Source organism: Hermetia illucens, chromosome 4 (assembly GCF_905115235.1).
Source record: "Hermetia illucens chromosome 4, iHerIll2.2.curated.20191125, whole genome shotgun sequence".
In the NCBI taxonomy this organism is placed as follows: Eukaryota; Metazoa; Arthropoda; class Insecta; order Diptera; family Stratiomyidae; genus Hermetia; species Hermetia illucens.
In genome coordinates, this window is record NC_051852.1 from 12454264 (window position 1) to 12480008 (window position 25745).

The 25745-nt window shown below is 42.5% G+C and overlaps 1 protein-coding gene across 2 annotated transcripts in view; it reads right to left on the reverse strand.

The window, feature by feature from the left end:
- The window catches only part of LOC119653402 (unconventional myosin-XV), a 179221-nt gene that overhangs the window by 86808 nt on the left and 66668 nt on the right, over positions 1-25745 (reverse strand). The window contains exon 3 of one of the 2 annotated variants that reach the window (XM_038057967.1): positions 15107-15378. The exons of the other annotated variant lie outside the window; for it this stretch is intronic. Within the exon in view, the coding sequence (XP_037913895.1) occupies positions 15107-15378 (272 nt within the window). The remainder of the gene's footprint in view (positions 1-15106; positions 15379-25745) is intronic. 2 annotated transcript variants of the gene reach the window in all.

The window sequence follows — 25745 nt, forward strand, 5'->3', positions numbered from 1 at the left end:
AGTATAAGTTGGTTACCAGAGATGGTCGGTACCCATTGATAACTCTGTTCAATGGAAGGAGTAACAAGTCGGAATACCGGAAGCTCGCGCTTCGGGTATAAAGGTTTTGTGTTCATCTTATGTAAGAGACGCACATTTCTCTGTCCGTATATAGCTACAAATCCAACATAATCCTTCATATTTTTCCAAACTACGAGACATACGTACATATTAGAGCCATAGATATCACGCTCACCCTAAACAAACAAACTGCCTATTACCTGCTGTACACATACATGCACGTATCTAAATTTATCGTACCCATAATTCCGATTTACGTCTTATATCTATCTGAATTAGGCACTACCCGCAAAGTTCATTAGCACGCATATATTATATACCTACATACACACATGTCTGGTTGACAAATAACTAAAAAACTAAAACAAAATAATTGTCTGCGACCCAATTCATAAGAATTCATTTCGTTGTGGTATTGACGAATTGATATGTGATGATGACGTCATGCGGGTTGTAGAGTCCACGAAATTCACAAAAAATTGTAAAGTTTCACCCCCAATAACTTTGTTAATAATAGTTGGATTTTCTTCAAACTTGACCAAACTGTGCATTATATTCTTCATTACACTCATGCCAAATTTTGTATTTCTGGGATGAACATAAGGGGGGGTGCCGGGTAAATTTCTAAAATGTGGAAATATACTATTATTAACTTTATTTGTGTAGATATCGGAACCGGATATATTTTGAGGCCTAGATTTCGTAGAGATACACCACTGTGATTTTTTCCAGATTTTTCGGTTGGAGAGGTTCTGAGAACGAGACCTGTTACACTTTTTGGGGGTCATATTTTGAGCGCTCACTCCTCCATGTTTCACCCAATATCAAATATTGCACCAGTTTCAAAAAGTACTAATTGAGACCTTTCATTTGATGCCCCACATGGCTACATTCTGTGAAAAAAAAATTTGCACCCTCCATTCACATGTATGGGGAGCCCCCTCTTAAGCTTAACACAAGATGGCGCCACTTACTGCATGTAAAGGGATCATCAGATTACATACTCTCACCAATTTTCGTGACAATCGGTCCAGCCGTTTCCGAATAAATCGGGTGTGACAGACAGACAGACAGACAGACAGACAGACAGACAGACAGACAGACAGACGGACAGACGGACAGACAGACACCGTCACCATTCTAATAAGGTTTTGTTTCACACAAAACCTTAAAAATGGGAGAAATGGTAAGGGTACTTTTTTCTATCAACCCTCCGACCTGATATCGATGAGAGGAGGAGTACTGAAAATGCCCGCTCTTCACTGTAAACGAATCAGAAGAGGCGGTGTTTTCCATGGGGGACAAAAAGGCATCGGTATCGAATGACATCCCCAACGAAATGCTTGAAATTTATATTCAAGTATAATACGGACTTGGTACACAGTACGCTCAACGCATATTTCACTACGAGTGATTTACCTTCCGCTTGAAAGTTGCGAGGCTCGTGCTGATAAAAAAAAAGAAATGTTCAGTATGTTGAGGACAGTGAGGCATATGCTAGCGAAGCTTATCAAAAACCAAGTTTCACTAACCCAATACGTGCCGCAGGAGACTTCTCACCAAAACAATATAGTCTTTCAGCGAGGTGATCCACATTTGATGGAGTTGAGGAAGTGGTTCAAGCCGTCAGACTATCGGAAACACATGGTCGCCAATGTCGACGACTGATGCCCTTTGTGACGGTAGATGTAAGAAATGCCTTCAATTCTGCGAGGTGGTGTGACATGCTCCAGGTGCTGGAAAATTAGTTATATATTCCACATCATGCCCTGCTCTACAGAGTCGGGAAGGACAGCGTAAAACTAGGGTCTGGAATACGTACGCTCATGGTTAAATCGAAAATCCGATGAGGTTTACTATTACCTATCCTAGTTGCGCACTGAAAGTGTGCCAAATGTCTCCGAACACTATAATTGAGGCCATGTTGCAGAGGGAGGGCACGTCGAAAAGAACGACACGTTACACTCAAGACATTCTTAAGATGAAAAAGAGGGAGATGGAGAGAAGAATCGGCAAGGCAATCAAAGGCAAATCAAAAAGTAAAATGTTAACCCAAAGCTGTGCCAAGAGACCACGGCGTATTTCATGACGAATCATAGAGACAGTAAGAGAGGGCTCAGGATGGCGTATGCAGTACAACGCTGTCCTTTACGATTTATACGAAAACCAACTTCGTTGTCCCTCTCGAAGCTAAAAAAACTACAAAGGCCTGAATGTATTCTATAACTGAACAGGAGACCGATGGGGAAACCGAGCCGTACATTAAAAGAGAGAGTCGAAGGAAAATGACTTAGAGGAACAGTTGTAAAAGATAAGACCACTGAATTCTAGACTATCCAACTTGAGGATGCAGCCGTCGAAGATTACGGGATGATATTTGACATAAATACTTTTCCCTGTGAAGTCTAAAGCTGAAGAATAGTTGCATGTGACGTACAGTACCATTTTGTCTCACCCTTCCCTCCCCCCATTCAGAAGCGCGGTCGGCTCGTCATGGTCGGTTCCGCCAGTATGCTTTGTCAAACGGCTGGTCTGGATGCAGTCACGAGGCTTTCACACACATGTCATCATCCGGCGTAGCAAGCCGTTATATTTATGGCAAATAAGGTTTCCATATTGCTCTCTAGTTGCCTCTTTCACTGTCTTTCTAAACCTCTCTCAATCTCTCATCATATTTCCCCATTCCGCTGAGAGAATTTTTGTGGCTTTACCCTTCATAGCGAATTTTACTGCGAAATGCCAACCAGATAAGAGCTGAAGTCGATGAAACTCATTATAACTGTTAATACATAACACCTGTGTTTGTCTACCCATCATTCTTCTACTGCAGTAAATTTGGCGGAGCATATTATCTGAGAAGCAATCTAGGAAACAAATAACCTGTAGCAAGCAGAACTACTGATGTTTGTCCAGAGACTTACAAACTGCTATACGATTGGTCGCTTTCCCACATACCGGCGGTGCCAAACCTTCTCCTTTTCGCTTTCAAGTGGAAGAAAATTGGAGATAGTAGATAGTATAAAGAAACACTTAAGTAGTTCTTATTGAATCAGGTATGCTTAGGTAACTTAGTCTGTGGATTTGTGCCAGCAATTGGCCGCTGTACACGGCATGGGAGAATTCGGCACCCCAACGAAATTGATAAAACTGAATAATAAAAGACTGACTGATAAAAACAGCAGGATCACAACATCAACAATGGTCTAAGACAAGGAGGTGCCCTATCATGCATGCTCTTTAACCTGGCCCTGGAAAACAATGATCCGTGATGCTGAGGTGAATGCGAGAGGCACGATCCTTTTTAAGTCCACCCAACTACTGGCCTATGATTACGATATCGACATCATGGGACGAACGACCCTAGACGTACAAACTGCCTTCATCCAGAGCGATCAGCCGGGGCGAGATCACATCAATGAAGGCAAAGCGAAATATATGGTGGTAAAGTCAGCACTAAAAACGAACCAACCAACAACATCAACCGATACAACTGATAATTTCTCCTATCTAGGGTCGAAAATCAAAACCGATAACAGCTAGAACAATAAAACCCGCGCACGGTTGTTGGCAGCCAACAGAACCTATTTCACCTAACAAAATATTTCGCTCGAAGCGTCTCACCATAGTGTCAAAGTTTTTACAGTCAGTCCTTATGACTTCCTCGGAGACTTGAGTTCTCGTAAGAAAAATTGCGAACTCTTGGCCGCGTTCGAGAAAAGAATCCTCCGAAGAATTTTTGGCCCCCTACATGAGGATGGACGATTTCGTAGCCTACACAATGACGAAATCTATGAGCGATACCATGGTCATCAAGTTGTGGATAAAATTCGGCTCAATAGGTTACGGTGGGCGGGTCACTTAATCCGACGAGGCAGACCATGCCTAAGATGGAGCGATGACGTAGGCCAGGACGCCAGCCAGCTTTTGGGGATATCGAATTGGTGAACCTCGGCGCAAAACCGGGATGTCTGGAGTTCCTTATTAAGGCAGGCCTAGACCGGATACCGGTTGTTGCGCCATTGATGATGATGATGATGATAAAGTGGTAGGATTACTGGCTCGTAACTGACTAATCCTCTGGCTAATATCCACACCAGGTGCACTGTGATACAAGATAAAGGGCAACGGAAAAGTGTCAAATTCGAAGCTAAGAAGTACTGACTCCAATCTCCCTTAATAGGTGAGCAGCGGGATTCCAGTCTGTTGGTAAACAGTTGTTGCAAATCTATTATGGATAGGGGTGGGGGGAGATAAATATAAGGAGCTGCGAAATAGCACTTCTGCTTTCTGGATGGAGTATACGTAGAGGAATGACCAGTTTGTTAAGACTCGTAATGGCTCTGGTTCTTTGCCAATAGTACCACCGTTTAGTCCCCCCATTTTGTTATTTTGTCACCTTTTCATCGATTGTAACCTGGGCCGTAGTGAGCAAATTCTAGCCTTGGGTGAAAATTATGGCAAAAAACTTACCCCGGGGTAAGAATTGTGCAAGACCCTCTATTGTCACTTTTTTCATTAAAATTTCTAAACCGGCCCCCTGAGGATACTCCATACTCAAGCAGCCACCGAATCCATTTAATTTTGCCCACTGCGATTTCTTTCTGTTCGATGGAGCCAAAAAACCACTATGGGGGATGCCTTTTAAGAGATGCAAAGAGTTAATGGGAAAATCGAAGGCGATTCTGATGAAACTACCAAATACCGACAATAAAATAGGTTCCGAGAATTCGATGCAGCTGATGGCGATACATTTTGAAGGAGACAATACCGACTTTGATAAACAATTTTGTATTTTATATTTTTTGAATAAATTTCAGCAATCACAATCTGGACAGTGTACTCAGAATATGCATGCCAGGAAAATGATCTAATGCAATTATTCAATCGTTTAAAGATTTTAAAAATAACTCTATTTAATTTTCAGAAATTCTAATAAAAGTTCAGGCATTGACCTGACTAGTCTTCAATTAGAGACATACTTAATGCTAATTCAATGAAGAAAGATATTCAAATCCGTAATCGCTAAAAGAAAGATTTTTGTGTTATGACATGGATTTTTCACTAATTTCAGAATGTGCCTCAAGAAAATAAATAAATATATTAATATTGTTGCCATTTTATGAATAATTATTAATCTTGCAGAACTACTCAATATAGCCTCAAGTATCTATTAATAATATTTAGATATTCGCTGTAAGCTTCTCATCACTAATGGAAATTATAGAATACCTTAGGCTAATTAAAGCTGAGGTGTATAAATTAGCGGGCCGTAAAATTTCTTATTAAATATATTATTGCATATTTTACTTATACCTTTGTATATGGTACATATCTTTACTGAAATCTTTATTGAAATATTCATTATATCTCTATCTAGTCAAATGAAATGGACTCGTAATGTAATAAAAATAATATTGCTTGATTTTTATTATGCGATTAATCAGAGCATTACGAAAGCCACCCATGAGGATTTGATTTGTTAATATTTTTTTCTATGGAAGGATTAGTTTGATCCACTGAAGGTCCTAAATTAGTAGAATTTTTGGAACAATCATAAACCATCCTGCGGCTGAACTATAAAATTCACTGCTTCCAAACCAAATGCCAATAATGGATTCTGGATGAATTTATAATAGAATTCGGACTAGTAATTGCATGATTCCATTACTCGTCAAATGGTTGAATTCTCTGTTGTGAGCTCCATAATATAGAGGTCTCAAAAAAAGCTGGGAATGTCTAGACTGATTATGGTCAAGTACGAGGAAAGGGCTATACCAAAAACAGAAACAGTGACGAAAGTTTACGGTGCAGATCCGCCAGCATCTAAGTGTAGTTCCATTGAAGTGTTCCATCCATTGGGTCACTACCTCCAAAAATTAGAATCACACAAAAACGAAACTACGCAATTTACGCTCTTAACCAAACAAAGTGTGAATTCAAATCTTTTGAAATTCACCCTCCAGCGAGGATAATCTTTTACCTCGAAGCAATCTTCAGTTCACAGAAAAATGTATTTAAAAAAATTGTATTATATTAACTAACGGACTTGAAATCTCACTGAAAAATTGTAACAAAAGAACGCTAGTCAAAGAAAAGATATAATATACTACTAAAGCAGAATATAAATCGAACACCAAAAAGATGGCACTCACTGTAAGGCTAATATCTGTTTAGTTCGAACGAGTGCAATATGTGGCACTCTTCTGTTTATTATCCGCTAACAGTCCCTAGCAAGAAAGATAAATCTAAACTTAGATGTAAGTTGCTGCTTCCAGATGAAACTTACAAGACCACTACAAACTCCATGAAATATGGTGGATGTCCCTCAGCTTGGTCTCCCTTAACAACTGTTCTACCCCGCGGCAGTTGAAAACTTTCATACCCACATCTTTCCTCCTTTTAGCTTCATAGTCGGACCCCTCTTTTTAAGGTTTTGTGTAAAACAAAACCTTATTAAAATCGATTCACTGTCTGTCTGTCTAAAACTATGAGATCCCACGCATACAGCGAGTGACATAAATTTAGGTAGAATTTAAAGGGGAGCTCCCCATACATGGAAAGGGGGGATTTAAAAAATTTTTCACCGGATATAATTTTAGATTTGAGACGTTCGCTGATACATACGTCGATCACAAGAAACACAAGTTGTGGAATGCCACTCCATCCAGGTCGCATTAATGCGTGAAAAAAAATTCATTACGCAGTTCTCCATTGGCTGATAGCATTCACCCGAGATATTTAATTCGCTCAGTTCTGAAAAGGTTACTGCAGCTGACAGCGCTGAGCAATTTAAATATCTCGAGTCAATGCTATCAGCTAATAGAGAACTACGATATGCCCCTCACAAAGGGAAACACAAAACCTTTTATACCGCGTCAAGCTTCCGGTTTCCCGACTTGTTGCAGAATGCTCTCATTTAACCTAATGAGCTACTCTCGGCTGAGCCTACACAAGTTTGGTTTTAACGAGGCATGCCATTGAGTGGAAAGCAATTTTCCGACAAATACAGCGTAAGCAGATCGTAAGCCAGACCGACAGATGGGCGGATACTACAGGACAGCTAGGTTTCCGAAACTTGCTCTAGAAATAGTACACTTGCCAAGGCAGGTATGACCAAAAGGCTTCTGAAATAGTCACCGCGTGGCTGTTACTTTCATAGTAGTAAAGGACCAATCACGCCTGTAAACTTCACTAGGTGCGATAGAAATACGAGCAACAAACATAATTGGTGGTGATATTTCCTCCATTCCTACATCTGTATGTGCTTTTGATATCTCATAAATTTAAAAATGGAATTAAATAACAACAACAACGAATTTGTATTAAATGTTGCATTAAAGAAAGATTTAGTGGTGTGGTAAAAGCGGGTTCATTCATTACAAGGGGCATTACTGGAAGGGAGGCGTTGGATTATGGGTACGAAACGTTGACAAAACTACATTGGCGTACATTGCAAGGCGATGGGGATTACTTTGAGATCATCAGTAGTGATACTGGATGGGTTAGCGGTTAAACCGGTAGGTTGCCACAAAGCAAGGGCGGTTCAAACTTCACTGGAGGCAGAGGAATTTGTATTATGACCGGATGCCGGACACCAGTCTGCTCAGTACAGGAGTCAAATCAGGATAACAATCTAGGGCGAATGCAATACTGATCGCATTATCTACTACTGTACCCGCGTGGTCTAGAAATGATGGGCTGTAACATTCAACAAGATGGTTGAAAAGTAGTATGGGACTCAGAGGGCGAGCAGATTCATCACAGCGCTCCTAAATAAATACCTGGGTCATGAGCCCTATTACCGAATCCCACTCTCGCTTGCGCGCTGGTAAATCTTTTGTCGACATATGGAAAGATATTTAACCAAATTGGTTAGGTTCTTATCGATCATACCGAGGAAAAATTTGCGAGCCGGAAACAGGAATAGCATGTCCAAACTCCATAATAAAGTGATCTCCTTGAAATGCATCAGAGCGTTGAAACAACAAACCGTCCTAATGGCAAACCAACTCCAAGAACCCAACAGCATTGAACACAATCGAGCGTTAGCCTCAGCGTAAAAGAACAAAAGGTTTGACCATGAAGGCCACAATGTAATTGACGGAGGAAACCATTTTCAGTGTCACCACTTTCCCTTGAAAGACAATTTCTTGACAGTGATTCAGGCGTAGCTTTTTCTTGATGAGTATCGATAATGCTTGTCCAAATATGAGTTCTGATTTACTTCTCCGTGTACTCTGCCCTTCGTAGAGGTGTTTATTATTGCAGATCCTTGGTGGGGCAGCTATTTGACCTGGCATAGATATGGCGCTATGGTTGAGGGGATAAAGCGTCAAAGTCTCAATCTCGTTGCTCTGGGTTCGAATCCCAGTCATCATGGATGCCTGTGTTTGTCTCGCTGCTGTGAAATTATTACTTATACAGTATTAAGTGTGAGGTTAATAAAACACAATCTCATTATAAATTGCGTGAATGTCCTATAACTAATTAAGGAGCGAACAGGAAACACTATAGGTACGTTCGCTGCAAAGAGTTAAAACAGCGTAGATGGGATGAAGTCTTGAGGGTTTTCGGCTAAGTCAATATATGGAGGGAATTGCTGCTACTAAATCCAGCCAGTCTAACAAATTTGGATTAATTTGGTGAGGTGGGCAACGAAGCGGAGGATGTTTGTTGGGTTCTGAACAGCTGGAAGGAGTTGAAACCTTTTTTTGTAAATCGGGTAGGTAAGATTTTGTGGGTATTTTGCGATTAATACGAATAACTAACAAGATTTCGAACTGGAAGTCTGGAATAATGGCTTTACTATCGCAGTGCTGGTCAATGAGGATTCCCATAATCTACTAGAAGATGTTGAGGAGACGGAGGCAAACCTGTAGTTTTCTGAGGATTAAATAGTAGAGGTAGGCGTGGAAATTGAAGATAAAGGAGACATCCTATTGCTAAGAATTAAAGATTGAGGTAGACCCTTAGACAGACGAGGATTAAATTGCAGTGGTAAGGGTCGAAACTACCCTCTGAATACCGGCCCCGCTCTAGAAAGCGAAGAGCTGGGACCCAACACTATGGCTCAGTGAATTCTTTAATTGGGTTATTCAGGAAGGTAGAACACCATCTGACTGGCAAGAAAGTGCCACTATTCCAATATTTCCATACTATGAAGATTTTTGAACGCATTCTTGACAAGATGTATTCGCGAAATCGTTGAAATGTTTGACGACCGATCCCCATGAAACAGGCACTATCACTCTCAGCTGTCCAGAACTGAGCGATTTATGAATCTCGGGTCAATACTATCAATCAATGAAAAATTGCTTCACGCATTAGCGCAACCTAGATAAAGTTACGTTTTACAGCTGGTGCCCTTTGTAATCGACGTTCTAGATTTCATATAAGTGCATCGCCCACGATTTTTGTGCAGATTTTTATGGTGAGCAGTTCCTACAAATGAATCTTGTCTTATTTTAAGTTTGCACATTTTGGCGACTTACTCGACCATTTTGCAATTTAAGTCGGAGCCAAAATATGTTTGTTCAAGTATTAATTGATATGCCCCACGAGTGCATTAGGTAAGAAAATTATTGCATGTATGACAGGCCCCCGTTTAATCTCATGTGTCTACCAAGTTTCGTTTGAATCGGTGTAGCCGTTTTAGAGGAAAGCGCATATGACAGACAGATAGACAGTAAATCGATATTAATAAGGTTTTGTTTTACACAAAATCTTAAAAAGAAGGCAGGAGGAAAAATCCTGAAAAAAAGGAAAAGGAAAGGAAAAGAAAATCCAATGTCGGTTTGAAGCCGACACTGATTTGCTGATAGATATGCCAAAGGCTAACTTTGGGAACACTAATGACGTCAATGTCATAGAAACCCAGAATTGGTTGGTAATTGGTTGGTTGGTATTACTACACCCAATGACTCCAACCATGTCCAAAATATTGATGCGCTTAGGAGAAATCATTCAAAATTCCGTATCGCCGATTTGAGAACTATCAGAAGAGGCGGATGGAGATCCCAATAAACAGTTCCGGGCATACTTGCAAAATTTTCCCAAGAAAGTTTTCAAAGCAATAATTTAATTTGAATTTTATAACCAAGTAACTTGTCAAGCTTTCAATGTCTGAGAGTGAGAATGAAGAATGTTCCGTCCCGGAAAGTGGCAGCTTGACCCTTCATAAAATAAAGGGCACGCAGAGAAAGAAAAAGATCATTATAAACATTAAATATTCTGGAAATAACATTAAGAGCTACGCTCAAAAAAGAAATATTAAAAACTCTACACATTGGATGAATAACTAAAGTAACATAAGATCACCAGTTGCGAAACACCAAGATCATCATTTATAATTCAATAACCTAGAGACGCTGAAGGAAGAGCGGATATCCGAAAAATGAACGGATTTAAGATATTACCAACAATCTACAGCATAGTTGGATCTCATGGGAATTAAAAGAACTAGTTTCCGGAATAGTTCATGAACAAAAAAGTATTTCAACTAAAAAGCTGATACCCTTGCCAAACATTTGTTTTCAAATTTTAAATTGCCAGCAACTAATAAGCTTTAAAACAAAGATATATATCTCATCTTGGCAGAAATTTTCCTTAGGTCTTTCAAAAGCAATCAAATATTGAAATAATAAAAACTTGTTGTTTCTTATTCGTTGGTGTGGGTAATTTATTCTTGCAAATACCGATATTTCGGGAACCACTTGTTTGCACTGATGAAGGGAACAAGTGGTTCCCGAAATATCGGTATTTGCAAGAATAAATTACCCACAATTGTTTGCACTGATGAAGGGAACAAGTGGTTCCCGAAATATCGGTATTTGCAAGAATAAATTACCCACACCAACGAATAAGAAACAACAAGTTTTTATTATTTCAATTAATTAATCGTTGGAAACACCGCATAATTTCACTCTAATCAAATATTGATAAGCAGCCATTGTCTACTTGTTTATAAACTCCGCCATATTATTTACATAGCATGCCTTTCCCAAGCCTAGGTAAAGGAGGAATCACAAGCCTTGGAGAAATGTTAGCGGGTCCACCTCAGTCTACGCGGCAGGACGGACCCCGGTCCTGTAGAAAGAAGGACAATCGGAGTGACAAGCAGAACAAATACGTACCTATGTGCTAAATGTTGGCTCCCTCACTGGAAAGACCGAGGAACTCGCAAGAGCTCTTCGGAAAAGGTGCGTTGATTTCTGTGCTCTACAAGAAACCTGATGGTCAGGTGCCAGAAGCAGCGACATAGTACGGGAAGGTGGTAAAAATGGCTGGAAACTTCTCCATTTTGGCAGCTCGCACAGGCAATACGGTGTTGGCATTGCCATGTCAGAGTGTTTCCGTAACGCCAATCAAGAACTCGAACGATTTGATGGCCGGATGGAGAAAGATGCCTTCTGGCAACTTCTCGATGCAAAGACCGACAACTTCTCTGCTGATGACTATGTCATCATTGGAGGGGTCCTTAATGACCATATGTGAGGAAAGGCAAACGGTAACAGGTGGTGTAAAGGGGTTTAGAGCGCGCAATGAGCGTGGCCAGCATATAGTCGATTTAGGGGACAACGATGACCTTGTACTTATGAATACATGATTCATCAAACTATTGTCTCATCCTCCTACATTTTATAGTGGGAATAGTAAAACGCAAATCAACTCTGCCTACAACTTCACGAAATAATGACGATACGGGGGAGGTTCATCTTAAAAAAGAGCGAGCGGGTGAATTTGCGCTGTACTCTCTCTAGAGCAAGACAATTACCATTACAGAACAATACTCAAGGATACTTCTCACGAGGGAGTTAAAAAGCATTATGGATGGTTGGACCGCGGTGAAATCAGTACAGGAACACAATATGAAACCTTTCATTTTTGAAGCACGGCTAGTGATATCGAAGTAGTGGCTGTCAAAACGGAGTTTACCGTCGAAGGTGAAGCCCAGGTCAAGGATAGAGTTCAGATAGGACAGAGAACAACCACCAAGGGGAGTAGGAGAAAGGGTGGGGGAGATTTTAAGCGAATAACACATCGAGCGGCATTTGCTGACATTAAGTGCCAAATTATTAACTGTGCACCAATGGATCCTTTTGCATGTATGGGAATCCCTCCTTAAATTCGGCGCCTCTATAACCCATCATATGCAATCGGTGAGTCCCGCACCTATCGTCAGTGATTACCACGAAGTGAATCGATTTTGGAGTGGTAAAAAAATGGTATGATTCAACTAAAGGACGCTGAACTCATAGAATTATTCCAGATTTCTCAAAATGTTAATTCCTAAACGAACACGGAGGATATCGTGCATTCCTTTATCGCTTCGAGCGTAACACAATATGGGGAGTCCATATTGCCTATCATGCAAGATGTTTCCGAAGGATGCGGAGAATGTTGTTTTTAACCGCCCGAGGTTCGCCGTTCACAGAGCGGAAATCCCAGAATATCGGTAGATATGTTAATAATAATAATAATCGTTGGCGCAACAATCCATATTGGATCAGGGCCTTGAAGTGTGTTAGAGCACTTCATTCAAGACCGTAACGGTACACTACAGTAGACTGTAGGAGACAATGTGGTCAGCATTGCGCTCGCCCGAGATTATTACCCTGATTTGACTCAGGTACTCATTCACAGCTGAGTCGACTGGTATCCGACGTCAAATCACGATACAAATCCCTCTGCCACCAGCGAGATTTGAACCGCGACCTTCCGTACGACAGCCTTGTACTCTAACCACTCAGCTATCCGGACACGGACGGTAGATATGTTAGCCTCTGAAATAACTTGGAGGGCGGTGAAAAAATTAATGTAGGAAATCCACAATCTACTGAGGAAGGAGAAGCTTTAGAGGGAAGTAGCAAATAACGACACCAACCGCAGTTAGTAACTGAACCTGACCCGCGACGTAATATCAAAATGGAAGTCTCGCAAGGTAAGCGCAGGAGAAGAAGGTGGTTTTGGTGAGTAAAAGTCTGATATAATGGTATGGCAGGAGCCAGCGGTAGGTTTTGAACCTTTCCACCATCCAATGCTAAACAAAAAGACAGACTGATAGACAGTAAACCGATTTTAATAAGGTTTTGTTTTACGCAAAATCTTAAAAAGGACAACTCAAGGGCACTCAGGTATCATTTTACATTGTACTGCCAATTCTAAAAATACAAATATGGGAAGGAAAGCAAAGTTTACAATATATAAAACTTCCATTCAGCTGGTCTTATGTTACGGCAGCCAGACGTAGACGATGAACCCGCCTGGAAGAGCATAAAATCAATACTTTCTGCTGTCGATTTCTTAAGTTCGTTTCACACATATACGGTTCCATTTGACTCAGTTTGTTTTCGTTCGTGACCGGAAACAAACCTAACTCAATGAAGGCCTTTCACAGATACACCGTTCCTATTCGGCAAACGGGCCATTTCACCCAAATAAAACCCGACAGTTTTTAACAAGTCATCATTAAAATCCACTCATTGTGAGGTCAAAACCTAAACAGAACCATGCGTGTGTTAAAGCCTTGCATTTTCTTCCTTGCACACAAATTTGACCCATACTGAAACTTGATAATACCTATTCACATCGTGGGTGCATTCGGCTCCACACGGTTTCAATTGGGTGCCGAATAGACGCCGAATTGAAACCTAAAGACCGTTTCAAACTTGTCGGCAGCGACCGAAACTCAACCTAAAATGAACTGTACCGAATGGAAACGTATGTGCAAAACGAGCCTTACGAGAATCTTAGGTCAATGGACGGCGGATGTAGGATGACATATAGACAGAGGAATCACCTGGCTCTTGCTCAAAGCCCATGTGAAAGATGAACGATCTCAGTGGACAACCCAAGGTACACGCTGCCCGGTTTCCGAAATTGCAGAACAGGGTCGTTCGGCCGAAATGAGGAACCAAGTTCGAACATTGGACTCCAATGACATAGAAGAAGCACCAAAATCATCATTTATTATCCAAAAGCTCAAAGACACTGGAGGAAGAGCAAAAATCAAAAAACTAAGAGCAAAAATCAGAAAATGAGGTGGATCTCCTGCAGATTAAGAAGGCAGCTTTACTCCGGAATAGCCCATGAGCAGTAAATTATTTCAAAAGCTGATATCCTTGCGAACTTTTGTTAGGAAATGTTATATTTTGCCAGCATCTTACAATTTCAAAAAGACACACTGCTCATCTTTGCAGGAACTTTCCTTAGTCCTTTCAAAAACAATGGAATATTGAGCAACAACATTGTTTCTTCGCATATTGTTGCTTGTCTGTTGTGCTATGTGGTCAGACACTCCTGCCTTAAACTTCATGACCTTGTCTCGTTCCGAAACTGATAACAAATCAAACTAATTAATATCCGGTTCCAACAAAGAAATTGGTTTCCTGTTACTAGGTTTGCACAAGTAACTGAGCAAAACACCAAACCTTTAAAAAGTGGAAGCAAAGCACGAGTCTAGCGCGGAGATATCGGACCTTCTGCTATTTTTATATTCTATTCCGGACATCCTTAAACCAACATTAAAATGAAATTAAAAAGCAAAAATTATGTGCAAAGATCGGCTTAATTTAATTTTTGCAACGTGAAGACCCAGCAAATTGTTCATATTTAAATATTCAAACATCTTTCCCAAGGTCGACGAGGCATTCCATTACATTAGCATTACACGTTTTAATGGAAATTTGATGAAATCTTTAGGTTTCCCACAAGGTTATCAGCGAATTGAACTTCAGATTCAAAAGACAAATTATAGTTTTATCCTAATGTAAATGGGACAAATATTTTATGAGTCAGATTAAAGTCAAGAAACAAAGTGAAATCAATTCATCTTAATTTTGTTTCCATGTGGAAATTCAACTTTAGTTGGTTCAGATATTCGCATGTATGTATGTGCTCAGATATTTACATAATTTTCATATTTGCAACTCATGTAAATATCTGATGTTAATTTTGGTCATACTGTGGTATCTGAGTATCTTTCTACCAGTTGTCTATCTCCATTCTAATCTAATTAAGACTCACAGATAACAGATTCAAACTTTACATTTCTTGCTATTGCATCACTGCACATCATCGACAATTTCTTCACCACCTGAGGATATCTGGATCGACGGCGCATCCTTTCTCGCATACGTTTTAGCTGAGCGTTCTCCAGATGGATTCCAGTATCGGTTTCATCCTTCGAACCGTCAGCGGGTCTTTGTCGTCTACATATTGTCGGTGAAAGAATAACCGCGGATTGAGACAACGTGGGGCTCGGATTAGACGAACCATTCTTTAGCCATGGTTCCACGTGAGAGCGCACTATTCGCATTTATAATTGGCGAAAATTCGAAAAAGCAACATCCGCATTGCCCACATACATATCCAGCGAATTATGAATGCCAGCTTCCGCGACGGATGACCGATTCACAAATTCAGTCCACAAAGATACACGCACAGAAACTAGGTCTGCTCACTGCACTATGCACTATCTTCGCATACTAATATAATTTTATTCCCTTGTTTTCTTTTTTTTTCTGCAGAAAATGCAGAAATGCAGAAATTTCTTCTTGACCGGTTTCGTTAAGCTACCACCGCGCACTACAGCTTCTTTTCAATTTGTATCTAGTTTGACCGATTCGTTTAGCCGCCATAACCACATCTAAGCGCTCTACTAGTTTGTCTTGTTGATCATGTCTCAGATAGTTATCGGTTTTACAGATGATCACCAGAAACAAGACTTAAACAGGATGGTGAGACTCCGGCACTATCAAATTACGATAGGGGATGGTAGCAGATAGTCCGCCTCGGGAGTTATCAGCAACAGTGTCAGATACACATGCGCAGATTTTTCTCAGATCTGCATACTATGTTGACGCTTAAATTCATGGAGCTGACGTAATAGCAGAAATGAGCACTTGTCTTGGGAACCAGAAAATTGATTTGGACACATTGATATTCAGGTGATTCAAAAAAGTAAGCGATTAGCAAAATAGAAAGTAAACGACGGTCGGAGTTACCAACCAAATGGTGAGGTATCTATTGCTGCATAAGGAAAATTCATGTCGAGTCCCAGCAACCTACATTTTGCCTGTCTACAGTATCTAAACTAAAACAAAAAGAAATAGGCAAAAATATGACTTCATGAGTTCAATTGAAAAACATCCAACGAGTTCAATCTAAAATAGCATCTCTTATGGCTTCAACTAACAACAAAAACATACAAAGATACTCCGCTCCAAGCTCCGCATTTCCCAACAAATTCAAATTAAATTATCTAAAAACGTGAAAAACAAAGCGATAACACTCAAAACTGATTTCGCACCAGCAAATAAGCGTATTTTGCGAAAATCTGGTGAATGGCGTATATTTTTGGCCAATTTTGATCCCGTCCTTTCGCCAATATAAGAACACATTTTCGGCATTTTTGCATAATTGATGATGATAGTGAAAAGCTTGATACCCACTTCTTATGAGATTCATTTCTCAGATACTTCAAAACTGTCACATTTTGCGCATGCAATGTTGCATAAGCGAAATTTGTTGTGACTAGACACCATGCTGAATGTCGTAGACAAGTTTTACTTATTATATAATATCAAATGTTTAAGGCTATGAGGGACGTTCCATACTTTGGGGAAAAAAGATAAAAAGATAAAACATCTTTCTATTTTGTTGTCGGAAAAGAATTTTATTTAGCCTTTTGTATTGCAGTTAATTTCGAGGTGACCCGGAAATTATCAAAACAAACAAAATTTTAAGATATTCAGATAAAGATATAAAGATCTATTCAAATATTTCCTTTGTCTGTTATCTCTTAACCCGCGAGATAATCCGTCCGTCACCTTGGGCAGTCTAGGTAGGTTTCGTGGCCTCTCGAAGAACCCTAATAAGTGCTGTGATGCGTAATTTTGCTGACATGAATTCGTAAGGTCATGACTGCTGTGAGAAAGACAAGCAGATCAGAATCTATAATAGTTAGCTCAAATATTCAGAGCGAACCCGTAGCTTAGCAGCTCTCCCACCTTAAAACCAGAAAACTATTCCAGGCTCTTAAAGAATTGTTTGTCTGGTGTCCGCATCCTGATCTTAACCAGAGCTGAACAATGACAAAGAAAGTGCCACAGGGTCTCTCCCTCCTCTCCGTAACTTTGACGCTAACTGTAGAGTATGCCTAGTGTGGTCTCCTTCGATGATTACCTACCTTGTCGTGGCGAGGGAACTCAGTAAGGAAGATCCTCCAGGAAACGGGAGGTTATACCAGAAGCCAAGCGGTAACCAAAGCCCCACGCCAAGGTGTGACTACCGTGCCGAGGGCTGAATGGTCACAGGGGTTAAGATATAGCCGTAAACGGTGAACTCCGGATACCAGACGGCCCCTTGTTTCAACTAGCATTGACTCGGCAAAAAGCGGCTCTGCCGAGGTCGACCTACTTTCCCCGATAAAAATGAGGCCATGGCAGCCAATTATGAAAAAACGAAAAAACAAAAACATGAACCTGTTAAACAAACACAATTAAACCTCGATCGTGACAATCCAACCCCGAGCAAAGGGGCAACCCTAAGCTCATTGATGGAGAACCTGAGTCTAGATCAGATCAGATTCTCCACTTACTCAGGTGGGAACCAATCCAATTGACACCCAGCCCTTAACGGACTTACTGAAGCAGGCACCTTCTGTCAAAACTCTTGACCCAAAGCTACAATCGGCGCCACCTGCTGCGGCTAAAGTCTTGCTCATGGGTAAGCGCCTGCCAACGGACAGCAAACAGCCTTTGGCAAACCGCCTTCGGGCAAACCGCCTCCGGGCAAACCGCCTCCGGGCAAACCGCTTCCGGGTAAACGGCCTCCGGGCAAATCGCCTCCGGGCAAATCACAACCCACCGGCTGTGCCAAAGTTGAGGGGAAAAGATATTTCGGAGCCCCTGCGGCTAAAGAAAAACCGAAGCGGCAGCGGTCCTCGGACGATTCTAACTCTTCGATACAAAAGGCAGCAAAGAGGGTTCGACCTAACCGTTAGCGGCCAGGCCTTCATTTGCAGCCAAAGCTATCGAAGCCGATGGATGGGTCCTGTATGACGAATCTAATCCATCCGGTTACGATACTGAGCAGTGCGAACAGCTTAGGAGGAAACTCTGTATCCTCGCAAGGTTATAAGCTTTGGTTTGAGTCGATAGGTATGTACCGTAAAATGTTAAGGCTAAACTTTGCCAACGAAAATACGAACGAGTGGCTCACGCAGTACTGCTCCTCCGTCAACGATGTGTGGGAGGGTGCGCAACTAACCTTGAAAAGGGTCTCTGAGCTATCATCGTTAAAAAGATGTTTCCTCTGGCTTCCAAAAGCAGAGCGGAATGATGCTGCGGTTCTGGGACAACTTGGTATTCTGCACCTCAACACTTCCACCTGGATGCTGCTAGGCAGCAAAACAGGGGAGAGAGAGCCGATAAACCGGGAACTTTTCTCACTATCGGCGTTCCCGAACCAGATGTTAAGAATTTTCGGGAAAATTCGGGCAGCCGGCTCTACTACGGGCTAGGGACCATCACGTTACAAGTGTTGGCTCCTAAAACCATTGAAGTGGACGTGCAGCCCTTGGTATCTTCCTCTGAAACGTATATAAGGTACTACATTTCCCAAATAAATTTGCAGAATTGTAAAGCGGCGACTCCACTTATCAGTCATGGATCAATAGCTGCAAGACATTTATATACCGTATACTTGAACCGTGGGTTGTTGGTGGGGTAATTAGGGGCCTAAACTTCCAAAATGATGACCTGTTGTATGCCAATGGAAGCGATCGACCCCGCTCCTGCATGGTAGTCTCAAAAGACTTCCTTGCTAATCTGGTTAACGACCTATGTGATGTCGACACCACATCGGCTAAACTAATCTTAAAAATCAACAGGGAGGTAAAGATATACTATGGTGCTCTGCCTATTTCCCCTATGACACAGAAGACGTTCCCACTGCAACACAATATGACAAAAGTAGAGGCATGGGAGTATTAGAGGGGATGTGATGTCAAACCTCACCACATATGCTGAGGAAGTTTCAAAATCAATGCAAGAGGATCGAGACTACTGGAGTATCTAGTAGGAGCCGATTTGCAGATCCTTAATTTGGGTAATGAACCCATTTTCTTTAACGTGGTCAGGCGAGAGATCATCGACAATCCGGTGGCATCTCCAGACTTCGCGGCTCTGGTCGGAGAATGGAGAGAATCAAACGATATCACACTCTCGGATCACCGACGCATTGATTTTGTAATCAGCATGGATCTACCTCCACCCACTCCATTTCGGAATCCGCAGAAGACAGATTAGGCAACGCATAAAATAGAATTGAGCGCCTGAGCCACGATCCCCTGGAAAGCGCGTCAAATCCATTGCTGGAATTAAGAAGACAACCCAGATGATCACAACCAGCATGAGGGAAGGGTAGAAGGGTAAAACACCATTGTGGAGCTCGGATTTGGCAAAACTGTGTTCTGAAGTGTGATGCAGCCGCTGGTTGGAATTGCCAAGATCGGCTATGCGATCATCATGGAGACGCTTTTGCGAAGAGACTGTTTCTCTTGAGGCAATCTCAATGCTGAAGCGAATTCTTGTTAGTGAACTTTGCTAGAAGCTAGGTTACTATTATTTTACAGACCGGGAGGTACACAGAAAGCGATAAAGAAGCGGCAAACCATCTGCTTGAAGTGCACTTCCCAGGCAGCATCCAAAATCTTGTCTCGGGGCTGGCAGGTGCATATAGCCCTCAACCGAGAGACTGGAATCTGGCATGCAATATAGTATCACTGAAGCGGGTAAAATGAGCATCTAACTCGTTCCATAGATGCAAGTCTGCAAGTCCGGAGGAATCATTCCTACGATAGTAATAGAAGGAATGGATGCCCTGGGTCTACATATTCGGAATATGCCTAGCGCACGCTTATATTCCAATTAACTGGCGTGATGTGAAGGTGTTAATCATTCCAAAACCAAGGAAACCCACCTACACACGCAAAAAGCTTCCGATCGTTCAGCCTAACGTCTTTTCTACTAAAAGGACTAAAAAGACTAATAAATCGGTTCATAAGGGATACACACACTCCTAAGTGGCTACTTCACCGTAGGCAACAAGCCTACCAGAAAGGTAAATCCACGGAGGTAACACCCCATGAATTTACAGCCAAAATTGAAAATGCGATATCCGAGAAGGAGTACGCGGGCCATCACGAAAAGTAAAAATTATTGCTTCAAGCGACTCTGTGATGAGGCGGACTCCGATCCATAGGAAGGAGCGTACAAGTCGGTTATATCTGCAATAAAAGGCAAAGGGTCCCCTCTTATTATGTGTCCTAGATGACTGTGGGAGATTATTTCGAGATTGTTTCCCCAACCTCCGGAAGCAACCTACCCAATGGTAAGAACGAGCGACGAAGCCGCCCCCTAGTAAACACAGACAAAGCACAGCCCCCGGCATTGATCGAAACCTCAACTGGCAATTAGAATGGAACCAAGCATGTTCGCAAAGCTATTGCCTAAAAGAAGGGTCCTTCCCCGTAGAGTAGAAAATACAAAAGCTTCTATTGATCCAGAAGACAGGTAAACCGATTGGTGAACCAACATACTATACCCATCTGTCCTCTGAATACAATAGGCAAGGTCCTCGAGCAAGTAATTTATAACCGGCTATATAGAATAATTGATAGTGGCGGTTATTTATCAAACAGGCAGTTTGGCTTTCGGAAGGGTCGGTCAGCGATTGATGCTACTAAACTGGTTTTTGAACTAGCCAGAAAGGCCTACGACGAAGAAAAATGCTGTGCACTGGTGACTCAAATCTGCCAGATGGAACAATATCATCGAAGCGCTTATTACGACACAAACGTCAAAATATATATTAAATATAATCTTCAAGGTGGTCCCAGGGCGAAACGTGGATTGGTACCCACCATGGAGCATAAAATCTGGCAAATACCTGCTGGATCATCACCAACAACTCTAGTACCAAACTCTATCTCTACCTTCATGTGGTGACCGCTGGGAGCTCTTTCTTAACGAAAAGCTGCAAACGGAGAAAGATGAAGGCGCGCCTAAAAACGGGACAAATCGTACCAACTAGTCGTCCAGGTTGGGGGTTGGGTAGGGCTGACAACCCTACACGGGAAACAAATTGTTACGAAGCCACAACAGGAGCCTCGGACTGGTCTGACAATACAACGACGAACGTGGCAATGACAACGGAATAGCGATTTGCGCATTTTCTCATGGAACGTGCGCTCCCTGAACAGAGATGGAGCTGCCAAGCAGTTAGCCGATACCCTATCCCAATGTAGGACTGATGTGACAGCGTTGCAAGACATGCGCTGGACAAGGACAAGTTTTCTGGAGAAAAGCCACTACACCATATATTATAGCGGCCAACCAGTAAACCATGTGCCCAGAGTAGGTTTCTTAGTCAGCCAGAAAATGAAACCTCCTGTTATCGGCTTTAAAAACATAAGCGAACGGCTATGCACTCTGCGCTTGTGAGGAAAATGTTCACGCGCCTATAGAGGAGACTGCAGATTCGGAGAAGGATACCTTCTGCGAGGCAGTTGAGAAACCTGTTTCAACAGTCAAGTAGGGACGACCTCAATCGCAAAAAGAGTTGGAACGGCTGGTTAAACGATGAATGAAAGCTAGCAATCGAACGCAAGAATGCAGCATACCGAGTCATGTTGCATTCTCAAAGGATGCGGACACGCGCAAAGACTTATCACGAACTCCATCGAGCGGAGAAGCGACTTCACAGACCGAAAAAGGAGGACTGGGAGAACCAATAGGTCTGTAAATTCAAAAAGCACAGGGAGCAACCGCACCAAGCGCGGAAGTTTTAGCAACAAGTCAGCAGGATGAAGACTTATACACCTCGATGTTCATCCTGCCGAGACAAAGAGGGAAATATGATATCCGACGAAATAGAGATATCGGAGCGATGGGTTGAGTACTTTGATTAACTGCTGAACAAGCAGAATATCGGCGAGTTGGAGGTCCGCCAACTGAAGACGACGGACAAATACTGCCACCACCAAGTATAGAAGAAACAGCCCGTGCAATTCATCGGCTTGAAAGTCATCAGTCGCCAGGAGCCGATGGAATTACAGCCGAATTGGTTAAATATGGAGGCAACCAATTACACCAAGCGGTTCATCAGCTTTTAATCAAGGTATGGGACAACGAGTCAATGCCTAACGACTGGCACGGGGCATTGTCATTAAAAAGGAGATATCACACAATGCAGCAATTATAGAGGTATCACATTGCTGAGTACCATCTATAATATATTTTCCACTACCGTGTTAGGTCGGATAACCCCAGACGCCTGGAACATCATTGACCCATATCAAAGAGCCTTTACTCCAGGCAAATCAACAACAGATCAGATTTTCTCTGTGCGGCAAACGATAGAAAAATTGCTGGAATATGGACTTCAGTTGCACTATCTTTTCATCGAGTTTAAGCCGCCTATGATAGCATGGTAAAACTGTACATGGCCATGAGGGAATTTGGTATCCCGACGAAATTAATAAGACTGACTAGGCTGACTCTGACAATGTGCGAGGGCAGATAAAAGCAGCAGGATCACTCTCAAGGCCATCCGACATCAACAACGGTCTACGACGAGGGGATGCCCTATCATGCATCCTCTTTAGTCTGGCCCTGGAGAAAGTAATGGGTCAAACTGAGCCAAATGCGCGAGGTACGATCCTCTTTAAGTCCACCCAACTACTGGTCTATGCTGACGATATCGATATCATGAGAAGAACGCCCCGAGACATACAAACTGCCTTCATCCAGATCGAGCAGATGGCGCGAGATCTTGAACTGCTCATTAATGAAGGCAACACGAAATATATGGTGGCAACGTCAGCACCAACAACCAACCAACCAACAACATCAAACGGCACTGGTCAAACGGGAAGAAAAAAGATAGGAGACTACAACTTTGAGGCCGTTGATAATTTCTCCTATCTAGGGTTCAAAATCCCAACCGATAACCGCTACGACGATGAAATCAACGTACCGTTGTTGGCGGCCAACAGAGCCTATTTCAGCTTACAAAAACTGTTTCGCTCGAAACGTCTCACCATAGGGTCAAAGCTCTTACTGTACAAGACTATGATCTTGCCAGTCCTTATGTATTCCTCGGAGACTTGGGTTCTTAGCAAGAGAAATTTTGAACTCTTGACCGCGTTCGAGAGAAGAATCCTCCGAAGAATTTTTGGCCCCCTACATGAGGATGGACGATTCCATAGCCCACATAACTATGAAATCTATGAGCGATACCATGAGCCGGTTGTGGATAAAATCCGCCTCAATAGGTTGCCAGACGCCAGACAGTTTTTAAGGATATCGAATTGGTGTTCCTCGGGGTAAAACTGAGGTGTCTGAGGTGTCTTATTAAGGCAGACCTAGACCGGATACCGGTTGTTGCACTGTTGATGATGATAATCTTCGACTACTTTCGACAGTGAAAACTACTTTATGATTCGGACGAAGGATCGAAGATGTATAATTCAACGCAGGAGCTCCGCAAGGGTCTTTTCTGGGTCGTCTACTATGGAACTTAATGTATGAAGGCGTTTTATGGCTCCCAGTAGCTAAATAAGCCGTTGTCGTCTGATTCGCAGATAACGTTGGAGTGACTGTGGCGCGGCAGGATTCGCGGCATTCGAAATTTATTTCGAATGTTGCGAGTGCCAACGAATAGATGGCGCGGATCTATCCACTTTGCGGATCACGACACGGGAGTGGAGGACCGGCGAGTGTGCCATGAGTTAGGGGCAGAAAAGAAACAAATGAAGGGAGACGTCTTTTCTGCCTCTAACGTTTGAGAAGCAAGAAGTAATTCAGTTCTCAACCATCAACCGGACTGGTCGTTTTGGTTTTGTATTTCATCTTAAATTAAAGAATAATTGTAAATAATATAAAAAAAGATAAGTTCTATGATTATGTCAATTCAAACGATTCGCTTTTCAAATATTTTTCTTTTGAATTAAATTAAATATTTTTGTATATAAAAGACAATTTAGTGACAATAATGCAATAGCTTTAATAAAACTGAATAAATACTTAATTGGTGACCCCGATTTTAAAAAAAAAGTTCGTGCCCTTCAAAAGTTACAACTGATAACAACACATCTTGATGCCGAATTTCATCGTAAGGTCTATGAATTGGAACGCAGCTTGGAAGAAAGACATCGTGATATTTTCAAGAAACGTTTTGAGATCATAAATGGAGACTATGAGCCAACTGAAGAAGAATGCAATTATTCGGATGCTGAATATACTCTGGACTATACTCGCGCCATAGATGATTTCCCATTGTCAAGTAATAGAAATCCATCCACATCCCGAGTCGGAGCACAAGCAAGAAAGAAAAACGCCCTCCTGCACAACAACAACCACCACAAATTCAACAGCAGCAGCAACAGCCACCACAGCAGTATCAACAACAACAACATCAGTGCCACAACAATCAACAACATCAGTGCCACAACAATCAACAACAGCAACAAACGGACGTCCCCAGCACCGCCAACGCCGCAGCTACAGCCGACAAACTCGACCAGCGCCACCGACGAGGAGCTATACTTAAGAGAAATTATTATTCATTTATATATAATATTTATTTATTTATTCAGTTAAAAAAAATAGTAATAAAAAATTTTGAAATCGCTGCAAGAGACGGCGTGGAGGTGTTTGGCATCGCGAGTCCTCCATTTTTGGTGGTGTTTTTGGTCTGCGCTGGATAGCGTCCGCTTCGTTTTTTTTCTCGTTTCGTGCGTGCATTTGTGGGTGCGGCCTGCCGTGTCAGTATAAACTCACCGCGTTTGCATCTCAATCTCGTACTTTTAGTGAAACAAGATGTCTTTTGACAATAAAGACGCAGCAGGCCCATCGGACCCGCAAGTGACCGCCCTCGCCGTACGCGTCCCTCCGTTTTGGCGGCGGAACCCCGAACTGTGGTTCGTGCATTTGGAAGCACAGTTCCAAATGTCCGGCATCACATCGGACGCGACACGTTTCAACTACGCGGTGGTCGGCCTGGATGAAGAGTCCATACTTCTGGTGTCCGACGTGGTGAAGTCGACATCGTACGTGCAGCTCAAGAGCGAGTTGATCAGGCGCCTGTCGGCAAGCGAGTCGGCAAAATTAGACCACTTGCTGGCGGGTTTAACGTTGGGTGATCGAACTCCCAGCCAATTGCTTCGTGAAATGAGGCAATTGGGTGGGAGCAAGATCGGCGACGACCTGATCAAGTCGCTCTGGCTGCGTCGGCTCCCGGAGGGCACCCAGGCGATCCTCGCTTGCGTCTCCGGTTCCTTGGAGGAACTGGCAGCGACGGCCGACCAGGTCCAGGAGGTGTACGTACGCCCAACCTTGGCGGCCGTTCAACCACCGTCGGATGAGGTGGGTGAGTTGAGGCGCGAGATTGCTGCTTTAACAGCCAGTATGGCCGAGATGCGGGCGATGTTGGACGCTCAGCGTTCGGGCGCCAGATCGCGAGCACGCTCACGGTCTGCCACCCGAAAAGGGCGATCAGGTAGCAGGTCGTCAAGACAGTCCACGGACCAAGGGATTTGCTGGTACCACCGCAGATTCGGGGATAAAGCGACAAGATGTACGCTACCGTGTAGATTCTCTCCTACCGCAAAAAACTAGGTC